At 41.8% G+C, this 17700-nt stretch overlaps 1 protein-coding gene across 1 annotated transcript in view; it reads left to right on the forward strand.

Moving 5' to 3' along the window:
* nhsl2 (NHS like 2) overlaps positions 1 to 17700 on the forward strand; it is a 127273-nt gene that overhangs the window by 83462 nt on the left and 26111 nt on the right. The window contains exon 4 of the mRNA XM_022761291.1: positions 9292 to 9425. Within this exon, the coding sequence (XP_022617012.1) occupies positions 9292 to 9425 (134 nt within the window). The remainder of the gene's footprint in view (positions 1 to 9291; positions 9426 to 17700) is intronic.

Below are 17700 nucleotides of genomic sequence, written 5' to 3' on the forward strand. Positions count from 1 at the left end.
AAACGACAGGCTGCAGCAGTCGGAGGCCGCACATGCATGCACGCCCATGAACGCACATGCACACAGAATATCCTGAGTGAATCAGATGTGTAACATGGGAACACATTAACACACACACACTCAATTTAGCCACTTAGATAGAATGTGACTTGTTATGAGAGAACGTTGACGGCAGTGTTCGGGCCAGTGGGCACATTAATTAACAGCCTTCATCTTGTTTTCCCAAAGCTTCCTTAAAAAATCTCAGATATCGTCGTCAACCACGGCTGGGACTCCATATTTCATTAAGCAATGTCCTAAACTGCCTGGATGGTTAAAAGTTAATGAACACTCCAGGGGAAAATTTACTGGAACCCATGAAATTAAAAATGAGACGATAAAAGTGGCCGTTATGATCGGGAGAACCCATGTTTTTTATTTCGCTCTAGGTTATCTGAATTTTGTCAAAGAGTGGTACATGATTGTGACTGTCCCTTGTGGGCCACCGTAGGTGTTTGTGAGTGATTTGCAGGAGCGTCTAACCAGCCAGCTCTTTAAAGTGCCAAAGATACTGAACAAGACCGAGGAGTTTGCTCTAAACTAAAAATCTACCCACCGAGGCAGAAAGACGGTGAACAGCCAGTATAAAGACTAAAATGTCAACCTTGCACAAAACACTGACGCAACAAAAAAATAACCAAAACTTTTATAGAAACTTAGAAGTAATAGAGTAGTGGAGAAAGGGTGGGATGTTTCACAGTAGTATTCAAATTAAGGTAAATCTTAACACCTGGTATTAACATGCAATCTGTAACAAACTCATGCAAGTTGATTAGATGGTTAATTACTTTCTCCTAGGAAGAAATGCAGGAGAGGAAAAGTTAACAAGACAAATATATCTACAATATTTGACCAAACTAAACCTAAAACACCAGTAAATACTGGGCCGAACCAGAGCTAAAATGTGAAGAAACACAAAATCTTACATGTGATCTCAGTGTAAAAATCGCTATGTTGCTAACATTAGCAGTAACAGGTGTTTACCAGCCCAGAAGAAACATTGCAATTTCAGCATCATCATCTCTTCATCTGTTTCTAAGGTTCAATACGCAGCCTTACTTAAACCTGTCGGATTGGTTTTCAGCAGGTGTTTTCTGTATTGTTTGTGGTGCATTATTACTTTGATAGGAAAGAGACTCAGAGGTCAGTTATATCATCTACACTGACCTTTGTTGTTACGACTGAGTCACAACAAAGGTTGATATGGATAATGTCGCCTGCTTCATTTCGATAACGACACCCAGAAGCATGGCTAACGTTCGGTTTCGGGTCTCAGTGTGGACGGTAAATCTGGTTTACTGCACGGCTTTTATTAACTGGGAGAAAGACACACATACACACACACACACACACACACACACACACACACACACACACACACACACACACACGCACATGCACAATGTTTTAGCCAGCTCTTTCACTGTGCATTGACAGTGTTATTTAAGACGGACATAAACGAGTCTGCACAGCACCAAGCTAATGCTAACAGTCACTCATAAGCCTGTCATTCACAATTACATAAACACACACACACACACACACACACACACACACACACACACACACAGGTCAATACTTGGTGTAATAACACAAGGCCAGGCCTATCAACCGCACTACATTTCCTCAGGAGTGTGTGAAAGATACATAAATGTATTTTTATCATGCATACACAAAAGCCGTGCCAGTGTGTGGGCGATAAAATGATAAAATATGAGCGATGGATAACTTGTGCTTACCCATTCATCCGTACGTGTGTGTGTGCGTGTGTGTGTGTGTGTGTGTCCGGTGATAACAGCTTGTCTAAATCTGTGTCGTCCCTGCTGACACTCCAACGCACACCGACGGGAATGAATTAGTGATAGGCCTGAGAGAAGAATAACTTTGCACAACACCTCGCTAATGCATCTGTCTCGTTGTGAATGTGTGTGTATCAGTGTGTAGAGTGGGTGGATTGCGAAACTTTTCTTTTTTTCTTTTTTTTTTTGGCTATTTTCTGCATTTTCATTTTTCTGTGAGAGTGTTGTATGGACACAAATACAGTACAGACTGTCAAACCTTTTCACGCCTGAATGTCTTGGAGATAGAGCGGTTCGTGTGTGTGTGTGTGTGTGTGTGTGTGTGTGTGGGCGCAGTGAAAATATCACTCTGGTGTTTTCTGTGTGTCAGCTGGAAGTAATAACGCTGGGTGATTCTCTCACCTCTCTGTTTTCCTCAGTCTCTTTCTCTCTCGGTTAATTTGGTTAATGATAGAGGAGGCCAGTCACCCACACCACTAATGATTGATAAATGATGATGATAAATTGAAACAGTTTACTGGACTTTGATGAATTGTGAGACGATTTTGACTCTTTAAAGAGCTGCATTCAAAACATCTCTTATTGCAATTTGGTCGGCTAATTGATTAGCTACCTGGAAGTAGCTAGATGTAAGAAGTTATTCCAAGTGGGTCATGTCACTCCTAATGCGATCAAATGGACAGACTTTGTTAAACAGCTGCGCATGTGAACCTTTTTTTATTTTTTTGACCAATTTCCACAAAAAATAAAAAAGTTAATGTAAAAAAATGTAAAAAGTAGTTTTAGATTGAATTTTCATAATCTGATATTTGCCCCTAGATTTTTTTTAACTGCTTTTCATTGATTTTTAATAATTTTAAATATACAGAAAGTTTACTTTGTTAATAAAAATAGTCAGCGTTTTCTTTCTTCCACACTTTTTGATGAGCATGTAGATATTCAGCTCAATGTTCACACTTTCTTCTACGAACCATCCTGTCAGTGGAGTGCATTTCTGTCCAGAACCATCTTTTCCCTTTCCTCAAAAGGACTGTGGAGATTGAGTTTCTCTCCCCCCCCCCCTAAATCTGCCCAGTGATGCCCACAGGCTTGTGTCTCTCCTCCATCCAATCCCTCCATCTTCTTTCCTTTTCATGTCACCGTGGTTACATAAGGGAGGAAGGAAAAAGAGTGACATCTCCACTGAGGAGGACTGAATGTGCTCTGTGTGAGCCTGTGAGACTGTGTGTGTGTGTGTGTGTGTGTGTGTGTGTGTGAATGACTCCTGCTCAACTTTTAATCAAGAATTAATTGTTAACCGCAAAGGAAATGCATTTCCCAGAAGACTCCTCTCTCGCTCATCTTCACCCGCCAAAACAGTCTGTGCCATCAGGTTTGGAGGCCTGCTGGGATGAGACTAGTCCTCAGATGCAGACGATGGAAAAACAACCAGAACTATATTATTTCTGTTCCCTGCTCTCCTCAATACAAATTTATATTTTTAGCGGTCTATCTATTAAGCGTCATAATTATCGTTTTTTTTGTCTTTTCTTAAGATAGAAAATATAATTTTGGAAACAGAAAACACAATATTTTTTCACTCAAAACTAAGATTTGAGAGTAATCTTGGTAAATAGTCCCCTGTGGCTGTTTGTTGGTAAGACCTATTTAAATTATGCTAATGCAGGTGCCAGGTTTATGGGTTCAGTTCCCTCTGGAGGTACGTTTATTAAATTTAAACCCTCATCAAACAGCTCTAGCCTGGTAGTAATTTTGTGTAGTCTCTATTATTTTGCCCCACAGTCTAGTGACTGATGCTGTGACTTTACAGCTGACAGTGGCACTGCCTTGGGTTAGCATACAGTATAGGTTTAGCTAATTTACAGAGCAGTTGAAATAAAGATAATTTGGTGGTTAAATAACCAATAAATCACAGTTCCCTCCACCAACTCCATTGTTTGTTTTGGTATTATCACTGCGTTTGCATGGTAACTTAATATGAGAAATAAATGAAGTAATTAACACAGCGATATGTGCTGTCGTTTTAACATGCCTGGTGTCTGCATGCTAGCTTAAAATTTCTTAGCTTCAGACTGCTAGCACTCATGCTACATTCACACAATGTTTGCAAAATGGGAAGAACAGGAAAAAAAACAGCTTTTTCCAACTTTCGGGAGAGTTCATGAACGCATTATTCCATGGTGGTTAGCTCTAGTGCTAACGTCGTAGCCACATTAGAAACAGCTTCTGTTAGCTTGTTTTTTAGCAGTTTATTATCAAGTGAAATCAGATACAAACAGAAAAACTCCTATGAAATTAACTGAATTCATTGTATTGGTGTTTCACTGTCAGTATCTCGACATGAACGCAGCTAAATCTTTAGTTTCTTTGAGTACTGTTTATGTTTCTAGTGTTTTCTTAAAAGGTACAACAGTAGATAACACGCTTGCTACACATCTAGCTAGCAAATGTTAGCGAGCCAGCAGAGCAAAACCAGACCTTTTTGAATCACTCAACAAAATGTAATTAATATTTTCCAGGTGGAGTAGTAACCGCATCAGTGAAAAGCACGTTTCTTCAAGACCTTGCTCCCTGATTGGCACAGGTCATGGCCACTGTATTTTTCCTCTCATGAGGTGACAAGTTGTGTTCCTTTGTTGGTCGTATGTCAGGCGGTGTCTTTTATGGTCTTGAAATCAGGTGACAGGTCGACTTCCTCTGATGTCTTGTAGCTGTCACGGCAGATGAGGAGAAGCTCACTGTCGAGGTAGAGTAATACAGAGAACAACGGACGGTCATTTCACCTTCTGTGGTCCCGTTAAACATCCGGCTTTACGACAATCACTGCTGGTTCCAGTGGTTGTGTGCGATGTGCGTACGAACCTGAATCCTTCAAGGCTTGATGACGACTCCTCGCTGTGTTGATGTGCAGCGAGAAGAGTAAGAAATACTTAGCACACAGTCGCAGTAGCAGTGATGTCTCAAAGGTATTATAGCAACTCAGTTAACACTCTCTCCCTCCCTCTCTCTCTCTCTCTCCGTCTATGTCTCTCTGGATGGTGCATTTACAGTAATTTGTGCCACATTTACAGAAACTCCTGAGGCTTGTGTGACTTTAGCACGTATTACCTAACTCTCACCCACACTAGATCATATATTTAACTTTTTCAAAGTCTCACGTGTTCAAATACTCAGCGTGTGATTTAGCAGCTGTGAAGCTACAGTAGCTACATGTCCTCCAATCCATGGTAGGACATGTTTTGATAACTGACACACAAATCGCACACCTGCACAAAAGTCATAAAGATATATCTTTATTTATAACTTTAAACGAACCTTTTGAGCTTGCAAACATGTATCTAGAGTTGTTGAACAAGTTACTTAACACCTTTCAAGATGTTTTTCACTGTGGTTTTGTTGCCACCATTCACACTTGGTTGTCAGCTTTAGCATAGTAGCCAAAATCACATTAAAGCACATCCTCAGGCATTTGTTACATACCAGTTAAATGGCATTAATTGGTTTTAAAGATCCATCTAAAACAATTACACTGTTACACTGTTTACTGTAAAAAAAAAAAAAAAAAAGTGTCCATCTTAAAATAACTTCCAGTGACTGTCCTGTTGAGTGGACCACATTATCAGCTAACACTGTTTTTATGTAGCTGTAGGAAACAGGAAGTGCTTTTCTTTCACTAAGGCTGGAACATCTTATTTTTTTCCAGTTCTTTGCTTACTTACTCCGCTCTGAGCGATCTGGAGAGTGCTTCTTTTTCTTTCTTTTTTTTTTATTGTAAACAATGAGAAAAGGAAGCCAGCATTTTGAAAATAGCACGCAACCCCCCATCATCTGTAACACAACATCTGTCCGTGGCTTCTCGTTCCTCCGTGTTCTCCATGTACTGTATATTTAAAATGTTATAACTTGTATTCCAGTTTGAGTGCCTTTGAAAACCAGTGACTTTTTTTGATTTCAAATACAATATGTGATGAAACTAACTACATGGTATTCAACACAAGTCAGCTCCTTAAAGCAGGGGTTCTCAAAGTGAGGTCCGGGGACCACCAGGGGTCCTGCAGGGAGTCCGTGGTCTCATTAGGGGACAGTGTAAGGGGGGTTTGATGTGAAAAAGTTTGAGAACCACTGCCTTAAAGCATAAAGAAAACACCTCTTGTCAGGTTCTAGCTAAAGTGATAAAATAACTAAACCTCCAGAAAGTTTATGACGCCCCAACCCTCTTTAAATTCAATATTTTATATGTGCAAATCAAATCTTAAAAAATAATGTAAATCCAAGATACCTGTAGGTTTTAAGATACCATAATTTGCTTTAATTTTCTACCTATAATATATTTTTTTAATATATGTCAGTATATTTTTAAATGCTAATAAAACCTAAAAGTTATTTTTGACCTTATGTTTTGCATAAAGAGATACTGTCAACACATACAGTGCAGTAGGTGAGTTTGTGCAAAAGTTTGTTTCCCTGCTTCAAATACTGCAGCCTGAAAAATGAGAAAAAAGGATTATAATCTGCCGGGTGAGCCTGCACTTCAAACTCAAGTTCCCTAATGGGATATTTAGCTCGCAGCAACACCCACCACACAATGTGTGCATCCAGTAAACATAGAGAAACAATGCCAAACGAAAGAGAGGTAGACGTATTTAAAATGAATGTAAAAAAAAAAAGAAAAGTAAAATAGCACAGGCTCCATGGTGAGATTATACTGTATGTCTATTCTACAGTACGTTATAAATCATGCATGATCGCCTTAGTTCTCCTCTCTGCAGCTGATGCTAACTGACGTGCACTTCTGTATCATAAACAGTAGCTCTCTCTGGTGGGAGTCGATTGTGTGAAAGCAGCTTAGGAAGATGAAGCCGGTAGCTGGGAGGGTGAAATTGAGATTCCATACAGTACGGTGGGTTTCTGTGAGAGGAGACAGGCTGCTCCAGCGCAAACGAGACGTGATAGTGCGGGTGGATTGGCTCGCAGAATAGCTGACTGTACGTCCGTCTGCCGGGGGCCCAGTGTTTCTTTTAAATTTGAACCGCTCAAATCGAGGAATATTTTCTGGAGATGCTTCCCACACACATGGTGTTTAGTCGAGGCGCTAGTCGGTGCTTCTGTAGCAGGAATTTGACATTTCTGTCACAGGACAAACTGTCTCAACCAAAGGGCAGATCGCCCTGACTGTATTTTTGTCTCCGGTGTTCTGTGAAGATCATTTAAAAAGAAAAAACTGATGAAAAAAAATAACTGACCCAGCTACTTTGGTTTGTTCCAGTCTTCTGGAAAACTGATGTTTTGAATCTCATTTTCTTAAGAAGTAAATAAGCTGCAGAGGTTGTTATCATCTGCTTTGCTCCGAGTTTTTTAATGATATCTGGAAGTCAATATGTTTTTAGAAATATTTTCCTTGTACATTCGCGTATGAATGTTGCTTAGAGCACAAAACAGAAAAGTCATTATTGAGTATTTCATGGTTTATTTGGGGTCAGACGTTCACACGGACCACAGAGAAAGCTGGTTATTCAAGATCAAAACATATATGTGGTTTCTGAAAATCTGCGTGCCGGTATTTTGATATTTAAACATCTCAGCTGAGTCATCTCCACAAAAAATAAATAAATAAATAAATAAATAAACATCAAGAGAGATGTGGATTATCTGCAGAGCCATCATGCCTTCCAAAGAGGGCGCTGTATGTGGTGCACTATGTGGTGTGATGTGTTTTTTCTTGTACCAAACTTAAATTTTTTAGGAATGATGATTTTAATGTGGCACTGAATGTTAAAGAGTCGTTATCGTCTTTTATCGTAACAGACAGCACTGCGCTTGCTGTTTGTTTCTGCAGTTGAGCTGATGTCACGGGTCCCCTGTGGGTTTGCTGGAGTTTTGTTGGCGAACTTCCATTTTTAGCTCGTGCAAAGAAGGAAAAATAAGATGAAGCTGATGATACTGAACATGCAATTAAGCCTTTTTTTTAAAAAAAAAATTAAATCTGCTTTACTGGGTGAACTTTAGATGCCTGGTTACATTATTAAACCCTAATACGTGTTTTTGCCAAAATCGCCCATTATTAACATTAACTTTGTTCCCTCACCTGTGACTGCCATCACAACTAATAATGCTGATGATTTCAGCGTGTGTGTGTGCGTGTGTGTGTGTGCGTGTGTGTGAGATCTGCTCGGTTTGGACGGCGGCTGCTGTCACATTCGGGATTTCCTGTGTTTGTGAGTCATGTTTTATCAGCTGCTGGATGTGTCAAATTATTTCATCAGCGGTGATTCAAGGCGACGCCTCATTCATGTCGACGTTTGAATGGCCATTTGCGATGGCACAGGGTGATTTGTTTTGATTGTCTGTTTGTGTCGGAGGTTTGATAGTGACGGGGGCCGACGTTTCTTTACTCAAATCACACAAACTCCTTCCCGCCTTCATTCCTCCGTTCTCCTCCCTTTAAATGTCATCCCTCTTTCCCTCCTCCTCCCTCTCTTGTTCCTCTTTCTCTCCCTAATGCCACAATCCCTCTTTGTCTCTTTTTGTCTCTCTCATACCTCCCATGCCCTAATCCCTCCTTCTCCCCCTCTCCTCCCTCTCTGTCTCCTCCCGTGACCGTCCCTCTATCTTCCTCCCACTCCTCTTCCTTCCTAATTAAGCGCTCCCTCTCTCTGTTTCCCGTCCAAATCTGCTCTCTACCTCTCTACCTCTCTCCCTGTCCATCCCTCCCTCGATTTCTCCCTAATCCCTCTTTCATTTTTTCACCCTCTATCCCTCCCTCCTTCCCTCCTTCCTTCCTCGGTCCTTGTTCTCCCTGACAACACACTGCGTTATGTAATCTACGTCTCTGGGTATTAGTTATGCAAATTCATACATTTTTATTTACGTGTGATTTTTCCCTCTGTCTGTCTCTCTTTCTCCTCCCTCCCTCCCTTCTTTTCTCCTCCTCTATCCCTCCTCTGCCTCTTTCTGTACCTCTCTTCTTCTCTTTTTTCTCTCTATCTTCCTCCTCTCATTATTCATCTCTTTTGTCCCTCTCATTTGATCCACATTTCCTTTCCTCCTTTCCCTCTTTCATCTCCTCTCTCCCCCGTCCACCTTCATCTGTTTCTTTCCCCCTCTTCTTCCTTTTTTCCATGCCTCTCTTTTCCTTTTTTCCTCCCTTTCTCCTTCTCTATTTTTTCTCCTCCTTTTCCCTCCCACTTCACCCTAAATAATCTTATTTCCCTCCTTATTTCACTCCTTCTCTCTCCTCTGTTGCCCCCCTCGCGCCTCCCCTCTTTCTCCCTCCATCCATCACTTCCTCTCAACATTTTTCCCTCCGCCCTCTCCTCTCTTTCCTCCCTCTTCCTCCAGCCACAAGCGGTCTAGAGGCAGAGAGCGGCAGGCGCGGCGGCAGCAGCAGCAGCAGCCACGGCGACGGCACCCACAGCAGCAGCGGTGGCGGCGGAGGAGGAGGCAGCAGCAGCAGCAGCGGCGGCGGCGCGGCCCACTTCAGGTCTCCATGGCAACAGAGCGTGAACGTGTTCGGCTCGTGGAGCAGGCCGGAGTGTGTCGAGGAGCTGCACCAGCAGGCGCAGCTCAACCTCCAGAGCCTGCTGCAAGGTAAGGATGGATGGAGAGGAGGAGAGAGGGATTGGATGGATGGAGAGTGTGTGTGTGTGTCTGTGTGTGTGTGTGTGTGTGTGTGTGTGTGTGTGTGTGTGGGCGTGTGTGTGTGTGTGTGTGTGTGGGCGAGAGTGTGATGTGTTTCGAGTGGGTGGGAAAAGGCGTGGAGGGAGAAGCGGAGAGGGGTGGGAAAGTGTTTACATGTGTGTGTGGCGGTGGACTGCGTTGATATGGGTGTGTGTCGACCGCTTTGAGTGTGTGTGTGTGTGTGTGTGTGTGTGTGTTATCATGCAGATATGCTGTGTGAGAGGGTGTGTGTGTGTTGAATTTCCCTCGCTGTCTTGTGTTTATATTGTACTGTAGGGTGTGTGTTAGCTCATGGGAGCACTGCTGATGGTGTGTGTTGGATTCACCTTGCAGTGTTGTTATTTAAGGTAGTATTTGTGGTTTCTGTGAAGACTGTTGATATATGTGATTGTGTGTGTGTGTGTGTGTGTGTGTGTGTGGGTGTGTGTGTGTGTGTGTGTGTGTGTGTGTGTGGGTGTGTGTGTGTGTGTGTGTGTGTGTGTGTGTGTATTCTTGCGATGTGTGTGTGTGTGTGTGTGTGTGTGTGTTGAAAGAGGCGTTCATACAAACGTGTTTACATTTTAGTCAGAAGTCAGTGGTTGTAACTCTGCCTTGTTTTTGTTTTTTAAGGTGGAATGCTGTCATTCTCGTTTTATTATAAATCTCTTGTTTACGGAAGATGCTGCCCTGTCTGTAGTATTCAACCTGTGTGTGTGTGTGTGTGTGTGTGTGTGTATGCAAATTAGCACTCAAGGGAACAAGGGTTTCCATTTATTCTCAGGTAGCACTGTTTCTCTCCATTTTCCTCTCTCTCTCTCTCTCTCTCGCTCTCTCGCTCTCTCTCGTTCTCTCTCTCTCTCTCTGTGACTCATGCTGTCTTACCCTTTGCCTGGCCTTTCCATTAAAACAATCAGAGTGGGTTTTTAGCTGAATGAACACGGGGGGAGCTGAATGGCAGCATGACAACCTCGAACAAACACCGGAGGGAGGCAGGGAATGAATGAACGAATGAGCGTCTGAAAACGTCTCATTTTATGGTTCATGTGTTCACGATTATTGATTTTGAACATATGTTACATATTCAGAGTTAAAGGATGAGACTCTACTTTTTTTCTTATTGTCAACAAATTCTTTGAAATGATGCATCTCTCACTGCACTGACTTTGACACTGATCCGTTTGTTACTGGTAAAAACATAAAGCTTTAAAAATCAGTCACAAATACAAGGTTTTACTGATATTTATATCCTTCAAAAAAGGCTCCATAATTTCCCAAAACAGCTGGGTGCTGCAGTTTTTAATAAACATTACTCAAATAGGAGTAAACAGCATGTTTGTTGGGAACTATTTTAAGCTGCGGATGAATACACAAATGATGCTCTAGTGAATATTGAGAGTTCTGGAGCAGTGCATGTGGGATTAACTAAAAAATAAAAATTGCATAAAAAATAAAAACAGTGGCTGTTGAGTGAAGTTTGTTTTCATGAAAAAAGTAACGGCTACTTTCGCTGTATTTAATCATATAGTCCCATAAACTGTGGCTGATACACATTTACTGCAAATATTCATGCCGCATGCTAGCATGCTGTAGCTAACTTTTAGCAAACTTAGCAAAAACGTATGTATGAAAGCCTCTTTGTACTAACTTTCAATCACTACTTCTGTTTACGAGAAGCCACAGGCGTCAACTCAACAGGGTGCCGACTTCACTTCGACTGTCACTTCCTGCCTTGTTGTGAGGTAGCTAAGGCTAGTTAGCAAGCCATCTGTAGACTTCACGCTGATTGCTTGTCAAGGACCTCAAACTGTGGGAGCGGATGAGTTAGTGAGCAGACGTTCACTTGCTGCGCCGTCGCTGCCGAAACTAATTAGTTAAGTGGACGTGCTCTATGTAACTGAAGCATCTGGTGAAGAACCCACATTTCAACACTTTTGGACAACAGTGGAGGGATACGGTATATCGGGCTTTGGCTACTCAGGCTGTGCTTGTTAGCAGGATCAGTTAATTGCTCGGTTTTGATCCTTTCATGGGCTTTGTTGACGAAAATAAAAATGTAAAATCTCAGCTTTATCCTTTAATTCCTTTTAAATCACTTCATCGAACATCACTTGTTGATCAGAAGCAGCGTTTTATGTAAGTGAGAAACAAACGACAAAATGTAGCCGCTCATGAGTTTGCACTGTATTGATTCAGGAGGTGTTTAATGTGTGTGTGTGCGTGTGTGTGTGTGTGTGTGTGTGTGTGCAGCTTATACAGTACAGCACATCACCTCCCACATCTCTCTCTGTCTCTTCTCCACTGTTATGTCTTTATACTTCATGAGTGTATGTGTGTGTGTGTGTGTGTGTTTATGTGTGTATTAAGCCAGTTATTGTCTCAGACACGCTGGCATCTTGTGTATGATGAAAATAAGATGGATGAATACAGTCGTGGGTGGACAACAGCAACGAGTCCGTGTGCGTGTGTGTGTGTGTGTGTGTGTGTGTGTGTGTGTGTGTGAGTGTGAGAGACAGAGAATATGTGTATGTGGCCATTCATCTTTTCTGTCATCTGTGTTCATTTATGTCTCTTTGTGTTTATGTGTTCATTGCTGTGTGTGTGTGTGTGTGTGTGTGTGTGTGTGTGTGTGTGTGTGTGTGTGTTTGTGTGTGTGTTTGTGTGTGTGTGTGCTGTTGGTCTTCCTTTCAACTGAACAGTTTGTCCTTGTGTGTGTTCTTCTGTATGTTTTCAGTTTGTAAACCAGTGTCCATTTGTGTTGTGTGTGTGTGTGTGCGTGTGCGTGCGTGTGTGTGTGTGTGTTTGGGTGTGTGTTATATAACACTGAAGCAACCAGCTGTACTCCCTCTCTGGCCATCCTCACCATCGGTCTCCCACTGGCCTCAGCTCGGTAAAATATTCATACTCCTTCCCGCTCCTCAACACTCTGCCCTCCATATTTATGAAGCTGGCTGTCGTCCTCCGGTGTTAGACGGATCTTCTGCGATTTCTGTCGAGATGCGGATCCCTGCGGCAGCGAGATTTGTGCAAGATTCATTTTGCTGTTGCTGCTAAGTGGGCAACAGTGAAATCCAGCCAGTGCTCGCTCTCATCATCAGCACCCCCGCCACAGGATGATTAGCATACTGGGATTTCATATGATGGACTAGTTTGTGTCTCTTTTACTCCTGATTGGATTCCTCATGTGTGCAAATTTAATTTTACTTTAATGAGCAAATTTGATTTGATATGGGCATCTTCAATTTTAATTTAGTGATTCAATTTTCTAATCATGATTTTTGACACTTAACATTCAACAAGTTCTTCAAAACTTAATGACAAAAATCTGTTGTTTTTTTTTTTTTCTTCCTCGTCGTCTTTAAAAATGAACATTTTCTGCCGGAGCTTTCCAAATCACTGCTCCAGTGGTCAACAGGTGGAAGAAGATGGTTAAAAACAACTACAGCTACATTTAGGTTTGAGAACGAGTGGGTGAGTTGTCGATAACGATAGAAAAACACTGTATATAAGTGCAGTTCATTTAGATTCAGGTGGCTCTCAAACAAAGTCATGCAATATATTTGTGCTTTTGCTCTCTGAGTCATAACGAACGCGATTGCTAAAGGTCTCATCAGGTAAACTTACGTCGAATTTAGGCATGTTGTTTTTCTTGAGAAGGGCTTCCAGTGGGGTTTTTTTCCCCCCTTTTTGATAGACACCAGACAGATGATAATGATTTTGTTTTTTTCTGGTTCTGGTGAATACTAGATAGCATCAGCATCGATTTCCCGTCTCAAATTGCAGAGGGCTGCAGGATTCTTCAGTGCTTGCGAAAGGGTAGAGAGTGTAGAATTGTTTTGAATAGTGGGGAGGAAAAAAGCAAAAAGATCTTTGAGAATTTTTGGTGAAATTGGCCCCTGGTCAAGACTCACAGTTTGATTTGGGAACTGGTTGGAGTCTATTAGCCTTGGTTAGCCAGTTAGCATTCTGTAACACTTGCTTATACTAAGATTTTAACTTGTAAGGAAAAAATAGATTAGTCATACACTTCCTTATATTCATCATTACACACGATATGTTTATGAAACTTCTATTTTAATGCGTTTTCTTACGAGATTCAGTGTTCACCGTTGCTATGAGCGTATCCGTCCTCATCAACAGTCTGCAATACGACCGGCGCTCAGTGTTTCCATTAAGATTTACAACAATGAGATCTGCACATTTTTGCTCAAGTTTCTTTTTGGTTTCTGTGTTGAAATATTCATGTTCTGCTCCGTGGCAGTATTATATCATATATTTAAAGCTCAGTATTGTGCTCCACTGAGGGCAGATAGTGTTTTCTCTACAGGTTGATAATAGGGAGATTTGCACATCACTTTTTTTTTTTTTCCCCTCCTGCTCTTAACCGACTGTGCCTCTCCTCTGCTCTCGACCCTGCATATTTATAAAAGGTTTTCCCTCCTCTGCAGACACGTTCACTATGCTTTTTTTTTTTCTTTTTTTTTTCCGGTAAGATATACAAAAGCAGCCAGATTTGCATTGTGTATTTTTATTTTTATTTTTTAATTCCGTCTCCATTAATCACCAGCACAAATATTCATATTTTTTTCCTTCACATTAACAGTGGACTTTGGGGTTGAAGTTTAGCTAGTGTCATCCATTCCATTACAGTCAGACACGGGCCGTTTGCACGAACTTGCTCTGTAATTTTTTTTCACGACAATCCATTAAGCAGCACTCAAATATTCATACTTTACCACCTCCTCAACATATTTCACTGACATCCTCTTTAGTGTCGACTAGTGCTTTGTTCAGATTCGCACATATCTGCAGAGAAAATTTCACTGCACGGTCTCATGACTCTTGTTGGAATCATACAGAGGATGTTTTTCCTCTAATGAGCCCCTGATTCACTTTACATGTTACACTGGCGCTCCAGTGTGAGGAAACTGGAGGGAAGCATCAGGAAAATTTGAGCTTCGATATCCAGGAATCATGCAAACTTATATTATCGCTGCAGTTAACAGTTAACCAGCACATTAGTATCGCAGTTTTGAACATTCTTGATAAAACATGGTGAATTGAACGAGGATGTCTGAGATCCGCTTCAGGGTTTTGAAACCCTGGTCGATCTGTAGCCACTGTGCCTGTGATAAGAGCGTGTGAACGCGGGTTATCCATTACATAAACCCGCATTTGAAAGAGAGAAGCTTGTTGTAGGTATTTATGTGATTTGTAGATACACGACAAACAAGGCCAGAGTATCTCATTTCAGAAGCAAGGGGCGTTAATCTGCTGCTGTGACAGCATCAACTCCTCTGGTTTACAGGCGTTTGACCAGATTTTAGAACCTGGCTGCGAGGGATTTACTCCCATTCAGCTACTGGAGCTTTAGCGAGGTCCAACACTGATGGCGGGTGAGAAGGTCTGGCTCGCGGCCGGCGCTCCAGTTCAACCCACAGGTGCGGGGTTGGGTTTGAGGCCCACACACCGAACTGGGAGAATCTTTATGGATCTGACTTTGTGCACTTTGTTGAACAGAACAGGAGCTTCCTTAAACCCACAGGGTTGGGTGATGTTGTGAAGTAGCGTGGGATCATGGGAGTTGTTGTTTTCCCCAACGTTGCCGTAAGCTTCTCACGGTTTGGATTCCTTCAGTGTCCGTCGTCCAGGAGGTTGTTGAGGCATGACGTCATTGACAGGCGACCGAATGGAACGAACCCTTACCATGATTTCTCTAGGAAACATTTGGGATAATGTAAGTGCACAACTCAAAAAATATATATAACATAAGTCTATTATTTTCAGACATTTTAATGTGGAAAAGTTACATATTGTATCTTTAAAATCATTGTATTCTGCAGTGGTAAGATTTTTCTCCTGAATAAAAGAAAAGTCTGATACCGGCTTTAACACACACTCTTACACCTGTGTCACACTTCACACTGAAATATATATATGTATAATTTTAGTAGATGTCAATGGTGTCAGTGGTGCTTAGAGCCAGATAAGAGTTTGTCTGTTCTGTTTTCAATTCACTTATTTCATTCAAGGACAGAATTAGACGGCAGCGCCATCAAAAGTCTTCACCATATCCTCGGCTTCATTTCCTTTTGCCATATCTAATCTCACAGAGCGGCACTCTCCTCTGTAGCGTCAGTGCAAGGTGTTGTGATAGAGCCCGCTGAACTTTAAAATGTCACACTAACCCTTTGATTGTGTCACTGAAGGTCTGAGTCAATGTTCAGCTCCGATGCAAACAGTCCGATAAAGTCCCCCCCCCCCCCCCTTTTCCGCACTAACTTGACTATAAAATGTCACAGCGGCTCTTTAATTGTGTCCGAGTCAATGCTCGCCGTGATGTATGCGGCCTGATGAGGTTTGGCCGTGGTCGATATACATTATAGAACGGGCGCAGCGGCATTGACCGGCGTGGAGAACGCTGATGCAGGAGAAACAGCTGTAGTTTCCATTTTAGGATCTAATAAGCAGAGTTTAATTCCAACCTTCACCCTTTCTGAAAGTGTGACTTCAACTCTAATAAATGAATTCCCGTTGAATAATTGACATTATTAAAGATTTTGAACCCTTTCTTGTAAACTTGATTTAGCTATATAATTCAGATTACTTGCTGTGGTAGACGGTTTTTTAAATGTCTCAATTACCCAAAAACCCCTATTTTTTTTTTAAATGCTATCACTCATTTTCTTCATGTGTTGATTTAAATGGTCTGAAAACATTTCCTTATTGAATTTCATTTCAATTTACTCGGTCCCCAATAGACTCTATTTGACAAATACTATACATGTCAATTTAGATGCCTTTTGCAATTATTTTAAGCAAATAGTTTGTTAACACAGTGTTACATTAGAGCAGGCGTTTAGCATTTTTGGACAGGTTTGGCTCAGGAACAGAAAACGCAGACGAGTCACACTGAAATGCAGCCAGGAGCCGTACCTTTCACAGTGAAGGGAGCCCCCTTTTTTATTTTTTCTTTTAGAGGATTTATAGATTGTTTGAACTTTTATTACCGACTGACCTTTTATATTCTAGTTGTCCATGCGCTTCTGAACCGTAAGATATTACCTTTCTCTTCAGGAGAAGAGTCAGTTCGGCTCACTCTCTCTTTGTCTTCTTCTTCCGATGCTTTCTCGCTCGTGAGTGACATCGCCGTGAATCAGGCGAGACAAACTTGTCTGTCTTGCTCCGTTCCTCCGGCTCCGTTTTCTTTTTAGAGAAGTTTTTCAAACACATGCTGAAGGGGTGACACGCTTAAATGCAACGATTTTAGTGGCATTTGCATTTAAGCCAACCTGCCAAAACCTCAAATGAACCTGGTGCTGATCAAACACGGGGTGACAGAGAGGTGACAGTAGCCTTAAGGTAAGAGGAGCGGTGTCATGGTGGAAAGTCACCAGACTGAATCTGCGGAGGACTCAGAAAGCTTGACAAATATGGTGTGGTTGTTTGTTGAGCAAAGCACGTAACCTGAAGCCGCCCTAGTGGACGCTGTGACAGAGTGCGGCACAACTATTCTCCCGAGCTGCCCTGAGTAAAGACACCTGTCCTGAGGCAGGTTTGGAGCAGTGTATTTAAATGTGAGTTATACATCATCTGAATCAGGACGATCTCTAGGTAGCCGATCGTGCTGACTGTGTTCTAAAGGTTTCCGGTCCGTCCGTTCATCTGCGGTTGTCAGATTTGGCAGAGGTTTTTTTTTAGCGGGTGCAGGACAACTCTGGCTGAGGACCAGCCAAGTGTACGATATATATCCTCGTGTGTCACTCTTCATGTTTCTGAGGAAAAGGAAAAGGGAGAGGAAGTCCACACAATGAACATTCGTTTTTTTGGCATGGGTAATTCGAAAAAGTGACTTACATCAGATCTGATACACCAGGTCCTTGGATCCCATATGATTCACAGTTCCTGTCAGACATCAGTGCGCATTCACAGAACGAGAAAACCAGTTTTACTGTGTTTGGAAAACTCATTTCAACAAAAGGATCAAAAGGTATGACGATTCGCTCAAGATAAATTCAGAACCATATGTTCAGGTATGTTCTCATGAATTGGATCTAAATGGAAGAGGATAGAGGGAGTAAAAGTAACGGGATTGATTGATTGATGTTAAGATGTAAGGTTTTGCGGTTGCTAAGAGATATCTGCAGTTCGTCAACCTTTAATAGCTGATTAAAGATGAGATTCCAAACTGTAATTGTACAGATCCAAC

Source organism: Seriola dumerili, unplaced genomic scaffold (assembly GCF_002260705.1).
Source record: "Seriola dumerili isolate Sdu_G_001 unplaced genomic scaffold, Sdu_1.0 BDQW01000393.1, whole genome shotgun sequence".
Classification (NCBI taxonomy): Eukaryota; Metazoa; Chordata; class Actinopteri; order Carangiformes; family Carangidae; genus Seriola; species Seriola dumerili.